Consider the following 11,116-nt stretch of genomic DNA (forward strand, 5'->3'; position numbering starts at 1 on the left):
CGTGCCGTCCTCTTTGTGGGATGTTTCGTTGCTTGAGTTGTTTATCTTGCTGGGACACAGCAAAGAAATATTCCATCCATTTCACTTTTTTCTAGTAGGCACATATTGGGAGAGAACTTGCTGGAGGGAGGAAATAGTAGCACTAAAAGTGGTTTATAGAGGACTGACCTATGAGAGGCTAAGGGATCGAGTCGTTAATGAAAAATTAGACACTGCTCCCTTCCCTACTCCTGCAGAGTCGTGCTGCCCCATCAGCTTTTTTACTGCTTTCCCATTGCGTAAAGTAAAACGGGAACTTCAGAACATTCTTATGGAGGGATTTTTTGACAGAGAAAAGGAGATAAGGTGGGTGATAAGGAAACAATACTCTTTGCACTTGTGCATATTAGTAGCAAGCAGAACACAGCTGGCACAGAAGGCAGTTTTATCAAAAGGCAGCCTGACCTTATTGCAGGACTTGGTGTATGGGCAATGGTGTCTCGTATTTACGACATTTCCTTTTCTTTCCATCTGTGCTTATTCTTTCCAGCACAATCTACTGACTTCTTGCAGACTCGACACCCTCTTTTTTGTATTTATTTTGCTCATTTTCAACATTGTGTTTCCTTCCCTGCTATAACCATGATGCATTACCACCTTACCAATCACACCACAGCTCTGACAGTTCTACCGACACGTTTTTCCCTCTGACTATCCCATGCTCTACGTCTGCTCCTGACTGATGACTGCACAGCGTTCTGGAAAAGGGTTTGTCTTTTTCACTGTGCCAAATCTTTCCACACCACCACTGACTCCTGTGACACTTTAAGTAATTCCTAAAGGAAACAAATATTTTCACTGACAAATATATCTAGCATCAGTTTGGTTTTATATTCTTGATGGGCGGGTTATTTGGTTTATTTTTTTCCTTAAGCACTTATACTATGAATCGTGTTTTCTATTGCCTTATGCTGTATTCAGTGAATTGCACACAAATGGTTTCTGTGAGACCTTTTCAGCTTAATATCTGGGTCGTTGTACCAAGTGAACTGCTCTGTTTATCACAGGTATTTTGTATATAACATTTTTTCCTGGGGTTCCTCCTTTAATGGTATTAAAAAATAAATAATAAAATCCATTTCCTTTCTTCAGTAATAAAAGATACCTGTAGTATGTGCTGGGAAACAGTAGAGACTTTCAATTATTCACGTGAGCCCCAGCCACCATTTCGCAGCTGCTAAAAACACAGGCTGGGTAGCATCACGGCAGGTGATGCAGCTGGTTGACAAAGCCACCATCAAGACACAGCTCTGGATGGCGTGCTCAACGGCAATGACAACATGGCACTTGGGTACCCAGTTCGTAACTTCCACATAGTTCATGTCTGTCAATTTGCCAGGGATTAACTGAGCAGTACAGCTACGGTGTTCAACACTGACTTTGCAACAGGTCTCCCTTCTCCCTCCCAAAAAGGGAGGTTCTCTGCAAAAGCAAAAATCCAGTGTAAGACATCCTCACTGTATCCCTGCTACTTGCATTACCTACTCTGAAAGCAGAGGATCGATATCTTCAGTGCTGTGCTTTTCCTGGGGTGGGGGGGCAGAGTGGGGGTGAGAAGAATCCCTTACGGTTGCATTTAAAAAATAAGCTCTGAACTGATGCTTCGCTCCCTGTTAGGAGGGTGACTTTGAATACAAGAAATGAGGAAGTGCAGAGAACTAAATTCAGCAGGAAAGGGAGCAAAAAATGGCTGCTAATCTTCAGCGCAGATGGAAAGCTCTGCTTCCCCTTGCTAATGTGCAGCATAGGGACATCTAGCAGCCCTTCCATCCTTCCCTGAAGAGAAAATCCACACAACTGCTACACCTTGGTTCTGCCTACTCTCCCATGGTAGAACATCCCTGCATCAATGGTCAGAGACACAAGAAAATGAGCATTCATTAGACATCGCGTCAAACAGCCACTAAAATAGGAGTAGAGAAAGACTGAGCAACGACACAGCTAAATATCATCAGAACTGTTGTGTGGGCTATTGGGTGAGGCTGCAACGGCAAAAGAAAAAGAGGGAAGAAAAAGCTAAAGCATCGCTGTGTAACCACAATGGCAAAAATGTGACTGAGAAAGGCCTGCAATTTTGTTCCTTGAGGAGGGCAAAGGACACCACCACTACTGTCACCAACATATGCACAGCTTAAAACAGGAAGGGGGAGAGACATAGCCATACCTCTGCTTATTCAGATCCTTCACTTACTTACTTACACATAAAAAAGGAACATCAAAGCTGGTTGATGACAACCCTGAAACACACATATTTCTTCAATGGAAAAAATGAACTACACTGAGGTGTTTAAAAAATGAAATGCTTGTTTCAGAAGTCAGAAAACACGACACCTTTTGGAAGCAAGCTGAGCCAAAAAAAAAAAATCTGCTTTGGGTGGGTGGAATACGCTCTGTGGAATCAACTGTTCATATTTCAATCACCAGTACTCAGCTGTAACAGAGGAAAGCATTCACCCAGAACAGACAGACTACTCTTTTCTTGTGGGAAGGTGAGCCAACCGCCCCCCCCCCAGCCTGGATGCAATTCACTTTAATGAGAGAGAAAAAACTCCAACAAAAAAAGGGGACCAGAATCCCGACCTTCTGCTTTAAGGGAAATGGTGATGGGGCACCTGGCCCTTCTGGGTACCGCCCATTTATTACATTAACTTCAGCCCTACCCACAGGTAACAGCTGTGACCTAACAGTTGATCTCTGGTACAAAATAATAAACAGAGCTGGCACTCTCCTGCCTCTTGTCTTTGTTACTGCCTGGATAGTGGAATGTCTGACACCGCCACCCGACTTCACTGCTCGCTGGTGGGATCTTAGAGCTCTTCTCATGGGATATCACTCAAGTAGATTTCTCTAATGCAAACGCTGTATGAACATAAAGTACATACTGTACTAACATAAAGAGCTTATGGACACAAGCACCACTGCTAGTTGGCTTTATTGAGTCTCTTGAACCACATTTCCCCCAAAGGTAATCCCCTAATTTCCAGCTTTCAAATTAAATTAGAGGCCTTTTTATTGTTGTTAAAATTGCCCATAGTGCCAATTCTTCCACCGCCACCACCAGAAACAAGTCATCCTTTCTGTGGCCCCCTCAGCCACACCTCTATTGAGGAACCCAAACCACGTCTTTTTTCAGGGTATTTCCATATCATTCCCAGCTCCTCCACCCTTCCTCAACACTGATTGCAAAATACCCCAAGTACTGTAGGAACCAACTGTGTTTTTTCTGCAAAAAGCCTGAAGAAACCACCATCAGCAAAACAGAATTGGTCCCAGCCAGGCCAAGTCAAGCTGTGTGAGGGGGATGGCAAGAGGAGCAGAACCGCTCCCTCCGGGGCTCCCACAGCAAGTCCTTCAGGTGCTGCCTGAAGAGCAGCTTTCACCAGAGCACAATCAGCTTTTGGAATCAGGGTACCTTTAGCATCCAAACTATTCATAGGCTCCTGTACCTGGAATATTTCTGCATCGCTGGTGGTTTGGCTGTTTTCAGGAGTGAAATGGGTTCTAGAAGAGGCTCTGGGGCTGCCCTCACCCCCTGCCAAACCTAGATGACACTTTCTAGTCCGCATTTCCACCTTCTCAGGTGGAACAGGTCTGGCCCTTCCAAGCTCTTGTGTAGTGATACGCATCCATGAACAATGTTTTCAGCAAAATGCTTTTTCACAAGTGCACAGGGTATAACTGCACTCACAGAAGACTTCCATGACCCCTTGACTGAAGCCTTTTACCAGCAGACCCAACATACACTGTAGCCGCTTACAACGGAGATCTGGGAAAGAGTCAGTAGCTCCTAGATTCTCCGGCTATCTCCGTCTCCGGTCCTCCCTGGGTGTTGCTTTCCGTTTGGACTAAATCTTCTGTCACACTGAGCCTGGACTGCCTAATCAGAGAAGAGAGAGAGCAAAGTAATTTTATGCCTGTACCCCCCTGACAAAGGCATCACTGCAGAATACCCACTCTTGAAAAGTTTCTTCTAGAACTGGCAGTATTTGTGAGTTTTAGTAAGTCACGCAACCAGTGCCACAGCCCTTTCTTCCCAAGGCCTCCAGGTGTCCTCCTTCCTTCCTCTCTTTAACAGGGGTGGAAGGAAAGCAGCAATGAAGGCAAAGCCAGAGTTCTGGTCTCTCTCAATTTTGGTAAAGAAATACTAATGTGCTTGTCCTGCTTGTCTTCTTGGCCACCGTGAAAGTGAAAAATGGCTGCAGAGTTACTGGGCAGGGGGGACATGAATTTTAAACAAAATAGCTTGTACCAAAACAAGCAGCAACACCTAATGCTGGGAAGACTACATCAGCAGTTCTCAGACTGGTACGTGAAACACACCAAAAACTGAAGAGCGGAAGAACCAAGGTTTAGAAAGTGTAGTGTGTCGTGGCTTCTTTAAATGTTTGAACCACACAGACCTAGACATGCCTCTAGTCAAAGGCTCGAACAGGCAGAGGTGTTCCTTACCACTCTGCTAACTTCTGTTCATACAGCTCCCTGCGCTCACGGTTTCTCTTCTCCTGCAACGTCTCACCAACTAGGTTCTGCATTAGCATTAAGAGGCCCCCTGCAGGGATCCTAGAGGAGGAAGCAGAAAAGTCACAAGTCACCCAGGGGACACACAACAGTAATAATTTACTGGCATCACCAAAAGGAGCATGCGGGGGCCAGCCACCAGACCAGTGGAGCGTGATGTTCCCCAATACTTACATCGCACCACAGCCTAAGGTACTCCTACTGTCAGCTACCAAACACAGCCTGTCTTCAGCTGTGACTCACTGTAGCCCCTTTGATAACGTATTTTGAATTTACTTATTGACAGGCATCCACAGGGCAAAGGGGTGGAAGGATTTAAGGTGGATATTCACAACTCAGTACTTTGAGAAGAAATCCCAGTTCTGCTTGAAAAGTCAGACCTCTCCTGAGTTAAGAGGTCACTGTCCTGATGGACAGAGCCCCTGAGAGAGAACCATGAGTTCCTCCATGCCCCGGGGAGCTTTAGGAGGTACACGACTGCAAGACATACACAAAGAGATCTGTCACCTTACAGCCTTGGTTTGTGCAGCCCAACCACACAGCTACCTCCTCACCATTTCCAAATGGCTGCTGCTCCACATTTTGGCTTTGATGAGCTTATTTTGTAAAAAAATCAACCTAGGGGATGGCAGTTCCCAGGGTGGACTCTTCTTCAAAAGGTGTCACCGTGACATCCAACACCCTTTGTGCGCCCTCTGGATTCTGAGCTGCTACAGGAGCAGTTGCTGATGGAGTGGAGAAGGGAGCCCAGAAGCTGTGTCTTACACTCTTGCCCTTGCCCACAGACAACACAGTTTCTTAAAACAGATGTCCTACGGTTCTGTGCACAACGACTGGGGTCATCAGTGACCACGCCAAGGAAGGGGGGGGACAGGAGACATGTCTATGTCTAACCCATCCTCATAATTTCCTACTTAACAGTAGTTAGGGTCTCCTCTAATAAGCAAAGAGCAGCAAGTAAGATGTTCTGTTGAGAGCACACAGTTGTTATCACTGAGGAAGCAGCAAAATACAAATCAAGAAAAAGAGAAGGAAAAAAAAAACCAACCAAAAGAAGTTTAAAGGTTGGAAGAAAAGTCATCATCATGAGGTCCCAAGAGAGATACAGAAAATCCCTCAAGGCAAGAGAGGAAGGGAAGCTTCTGCAGCCCCACCTATGATTCAAGGCTTGGTGTGTGCGGCCACTGTCTAACACCCTTAAAGAGTAGCTGTGCCTTGATCAGCGGCAGTTACAACTCACCCAAATGCTGTTCCGAACACGAAGCCACCTGCCAGTCCCTGCAGGCCCAGGTGCATTCTGAAAAGGGCTCCTGTAAGGGCTAAAAACACCCAGAGACTCACTGAAACCACAAACAGCCCCCCACCAGCCATCACGTACAGACGGAGGGAGCTGCTTTGCTGTGTTCCTCCTCTCCTGTGAGCTGAGACCCACTTTTATCAGAGCAGAAACCAAGCACCGTGGCCAGTGGGAGGGACCCTCACCACACAGCCACCCCAGCCTGAGAGGCAGATGCTTCCACAGCCGGAGCTGAGCGGCTGTTGCAGTACTTCCCCAGGTCTTTATCCACACGGTCTCTGCACTAAAACATCGCACAAAGCTCCTTCTGCTTCAAGACAACTCCCCAAGAAATGCTAAGAAGTAAAAGTATCTATGAAAGTAAAACTGAGCTCTCTCCAGGCTAAGCACGATCCCTCCTTCCTCTCTTTTTTTCTATTCCACAGCAGCTAATAATAGTACCTGCCATGTAAGGCAGAAAAAGATCAGTAAAACACGTATCCAACTGCAAGGGCAATAAAGCCTGTAAAACCGAACAAGCAGATCACTTACCCAGAGCCCTATTGCCAAAAGCGGACATGCAAAACTCAGCGTGAAAAGGGTAGTCTACAAGCAGCGCACTGAACTGCTATAAAGCACGGAAATAAGAAATGCTTTCCCTCCTAAAGAGGTGGTTATGAGAGCAGGTTATGCACCAAGTGTGGCCTTTACCCTACGCAAGCATTTTTTACCCAAAAAAACTCCAGCAAGTATTTTGAAGATGAACTGATAACCACAATATTCCCCAACGGTTTCAGAAGTGCACCGATATCTCGCTGTGACAAGTGAGGGCACATAGCAGTTAAACAAGGGAGCAAAGTCACAACGGCACTCGGTAGAACCTGAACCCAAATCCAGAGACGCAGAAGCTAGAGACCTGCTCAAATCCAAGCGATACGGATTTCTGCTTCTGCTTTCCCATTTAAGACCCTCGCTCATAAAGAGAAAAATACACAAAGATAGAGCAGTCTTACCTCCTGCTGAAGCAAAATTACTGATGGTGGTTTTATTGCGGTACACAGACAAACCAGTGCTCACCGTGCTGCAAAGGTAAGGCACAGAGGGAGTCAGCAGTTGCACATGGAAAAAGATAGGTAGCAAAACACAGCCTGAAATAAAGCTGGAATTCATTAAGCCAACCCTCAGGTTGCCTCTAACCACGTTGCTGCCCATCTGTCCAGAGCGCACACGCGCCAGCCACAAGCACCTTGATTGCTGCGACTTTACTGCAGGCAGCTGCACAGCCAGAGGCCAGGGAATACCAGGATTCCCGGCCTGGATCTGGGATAGTAATTCTTTTTCTTTTTAATCAAAGATTATTTTTTTCCATCGTATATTCAAGGATAAAAGCAACTGAGCAACGAAAAGGTCCCGTCGGTCAGTCAGTCCTGACGTAGCACCTTTACCCCCAGAAGCTGAATCCAAGCATCAGTAAGACCTTGCCTGATGCAGACAGTCCCTGTCCCTGGAGCTAAGTCACACTCATGATGTCAGCAGCATCACCTACTCTTGCAGCATGAGATTTCCTGCCAAGGTAGGTACACCATCTCCTCCAAAAACATCAGTTAAGCCCCAAATTACTCTTTGTTCTCAGTTTGGCAGCCACATCCTCCCCAGCACTTTAGCAAGCCTCCTGCATGACATCCACAAGTCAACAGCGATTTTCCTCTCCTTCCGAACGCTGTAATGGCAGCCTAGCCTTCATACAAGGTAAGATTAAAACAGTTAGGTTTTGAACTACAAAACTCAAAATTTGCAGAACTGCAGGACAAAATCTTCAACTTGGATTTTACAGAACCAATTAAGAGGGAGCAGCAGGTATCTTCTTTCACAGCCTTTTGCAGAGGGGTGGTGAGAAAGGGGGATGATTTGGCTGCAGGGGAGACATCTGGTGGAAGACGACGAGGTTACACGTCAAGCCCAGGAAAATCTATCAAAATCAAAAGCTCCAGGAGAGAAAGCAAATGGTATGCTAACTAAACTGAAGAAAAGATACTAAACAGAAAGGAGCTAAAAAAAACAAACCCAAGAGAGATGGAGGAAGAAATTCAGAAAGGAATAAAAAAATTAGGGAGACAGAAATACAAAACAATGCTAGTCAATACTTTTAGTATCTTAAAAGCAGAAGGAGAATTTAAACAGAACATGCCTGCAGGTCTAGTCAACGCATATTTAAATTTACACAGAAATTTACCATTTTTGAATGTCAGGAAAGGAGATATTCCTAGTTTAAAGGGCTTTACTCAGGAAGAGTGTGTTTAATTTGATGTTATATTGTCAGAAAAGCACTGACACATCTGTGGGAGAAAATAAGGGAAGCGGAACACTACCTCTTGCATTGGTTGTGCGTGTACAAAAAATTTGAAGGCCTAAAGAGGTACATACAACCAGTAGGTCTGATGTTCAGCAACTGCTTAATAACAAGATGATCACCTGCAAGCATTTGAGGACAAGAACAAAGAATGGTGAGTAACGCTAGTGTATACAAACTAGGGGTAATGAGACATAACAAAAAGGAGAAAAATTAGCATGGGATAGAAAACTGTTCCAGACACAGCCAACACACTGTAACACTCCCAGAGAAAAACGCAAAATACAGCAAACTGAAGAGATGAAGCAAAAGCAGAAAGAATCTATGAAGTACAGGGAAGAACTGTATTCGTGTCAATAACAGCATGGATTAGAGGTAAGGAACAGGGCTTTTCCACTTTCAGTTTTTGTATAGGTTCATTAGAAGACTCGAATTCTGCATAATTATAGAAGGTTAAATCCTCTTCATATTCACACCTTATCAACCAGACTCACTGATAACAAGCCACTTTGAGCCTCCGTCAATCACCAGTAATCTCTCAAGGAGCTGCAGCTACGAGCAGTGCCGGCACAAAGGGCTCCTCACCACTAGTGCTTAAGCATAAGCCAGCTCTTCTGCACTACCATCAGGAAACACTTACTTGAATACTGTCACGAAAGCGGCAACTCTCCAGCTCCAGCGCCAGCCGTAGCGGATGAAACTCCTGAGACCGGCCCGGTGCGCAGATTGCTGGGGGGGAGAGAGAAGACAGGTTACAGATCACAGCCCCACTCTTCCTCGTCAGCACCACCAGCCCACTGCAATCCGGGGTACTCGCAACGGGTCGCGGGACTGATGTCACTTGGGAATGAGATCCTGATCCTTAGGGATCAAGTCGGCCATCTTCAGAGGAGAAGCTGCTCATGTTTACCCCAGCCATCAACAGGAAAGCCAAGAATTAATTCCAGTTTGTAATGTCAACTGGTCTTTCTAATCCCAGTGCTGAAACCCATCTGGGGGGACAGGGAGAGCTTTCTGAGGACAGTACAGGAGAGTAGCAGAGAAGAAAGGGGGGATGAACTAGAAACTGGTTCTCAATTATTACCAGTTTATAAGCATTAATAAATAATAACCATAAATAAATAATAACCACCTAGTTTAAATGTTAAGAGACCATCATGCTCTGCAGTTTAGCACTGGTGCTTAAAAGTCTGGCAATAAGTGGCTTTTTAAAAGATGTGATAAACAGAAGCTTCATAAAAATTAAAAATATTCCAGTTAATACCATGTAAGAAAATAAATTCTCTCTTTCAGTGCCTGTGGTGTAAATGCTTAGCCCAGGTGCTGATACAAAAGAGTCCGCAGAAGGACAGAGTGAAGCCAGGCACTGATACTCTGCAGGCCGCTACGTCGGCACCATATCTAAATAGTGAATGATGTAAAATTAGGCAGATTTGTAAAGGGGTTTTTTTCTCCTAATAGTTCAGGTAACCAACATTTGAATTGAATAACAAACCTCTAAAAGTTCAAACGCATCTACAAAAGGTCACAAATGTTCTTTGTTGTGAGGTGTAGTGATAAGCTAGAAGAATTTTAAATGGTCTTAAAAGAACTCACACGAATAAGATAAGAGGACAACTATGACTTGACGCTATGAAGTCTCTTGCCAACATACTAAAATTTGAAAGTCAAGACTTTTCAAGACATATTGTTTAATCAGCCATGTAACAGAATGGTAAACCTTGTCATCAACCTTTTCTGTAACCAAGGACACTCTGCTTCAAGTTGACGGTGCAGAATCACACAGGTAACACGGGACAGCTAACTTACACGCAGACGATCAGGCAGACCGTACGCATTTACACACCTACGGCAAACACCTGGGTACTTTGGCCCCAAACAGTACCAAAGGTAGGCACACACTCCGCGCTGCGGGTCACGCATCTTACGAGAACAAGGTCATTCGGTCTCCCAAGGGCTCCTGTACAAGCCACCGCAAACTGCCGGCCCCAACCACAAGGTCTTCCACAACCGGAGCCTTCACAGGGTTCCTCTGCCCGCACGGCTGCGGAGGCTTCCCCGGCAGCCCCGGGGACACTTCGGTCCCGCTCCCCGGACGAGAACCCCGGCCTCTCCCCCCGTGTAACACCCCCCGCCGCCCAGCTGGGCTCCCGGCTTCGCGGGGCTCCTACCACCGCATCGGCGCGGTTCTGGAAGAGCTCCCCGTGGCTCCTCTCGACGAAGGCCTTCCGGGCCTGGTAGAAGGCCGGCAGCCCGCCGTACAACCAGCCGACGAGTCCCCCGGTGAAGGCCGACTTGATGATGTTCACCGTTTCCTCCGGGTACCGCTGCCGCTCGCTGTAAGAGAAGGGCACGGCTGGACTCGGGCGGGGGAGGCATGGGGGGGGCCCGCGAGCAGCGCCGGGCCCGCTGCCTGCGGACACCCGGAGAGGCCCGCCCCGCCCCGCCCCGGCCCGGCCCAGCCCAGCCCAGCCCGCCCCGGTCCGGTCTTCACTCGCGCTGCCAGAGCTCGCTGAGCCGCTCCCAGCCCGTCTGCGGCGGCGGCGCGGGGCGGCCGAACTGCGACTGAGCGCCGACCCCCTCCGCCATGGCCCTCCCCGGCGGCGGCGGCGGCAGCGCTGGGCGGGCGCGGCAGCGCCCCCTACCCCCCGGCGGGGCACGGCACGGCACGGCCCGGCACGGCACGGCGGGACCGGGCCTGGCCGCGCTGTCCCCCTGGGAAGCCCGGCTTCCCCGCAGGTAGAGGCTCTCTCCACAAGGAGCAATGGGCCAGGGCCGGTTCGGCAATGCGAAACAAGAAGGAATGGGACTGAAAAGCCCCCAGCTCACACAGGCGAGTGACCTGTGACAGGGCACCGTGACCCGGGACTGGAAGTAGTGGCACTCTGAATGTTACTGTGACAGAGATAAAACAGAAAGGCATGCCTCACAGT

General features: G+C 47.5%; 1 protein-coding gene across 1 annotated transcript; it reads right to left on the reverse strand.

The window, feature by feature from the left end:
• Positions 1–2,955: 2,955 nt before the first annotated feature.
• On the reverse strand, positions 2,956–10,825 carry TIMMDC1 (translocase of inner mitochondrial membrane domain containing 1). Its single transcript, XM_075768955.1, has 7 exons — positions 10,678–10,825; positions 10,355–10,520; positions 8,824–8,912; positions 6,847–6,914; positions 5,798–5,876; positions 4,489–4,599; positions 2,956–3,916 (listed from the first exon to the last, which is right to left on the reverse strand). Exons 1-7 carry the CDS (start codon positions 10,770–10,772, stop codon positions 3,817–3,819), a joined length of 708 nt encoding a protein of 235 aa, XP_075625070.1. The 5' UTR covers positions 10,773–10,825; the 3' UTR covers positions 2,956–3,816.
• Between the last annotated feature and the right edge of the window lie 291 nt (positions 10,826–11,116).

The sequence above is a fragment of the Balearica regulorum genome, chromosome 1 (genome assembly GCF_011004875.1).
Source record: "Balearica regulorum gibbericeps isolate bBalReg1 chromosome 1, bBalReg1.pri, whole genome shotgun sequence".
In the NCBI taxonomy this organism is placed as follows: Eukaryota; Metazoa; Chordata; class Aves; order Gruiformes; family Gruidae; genus Balearica; species Balearica regulorum.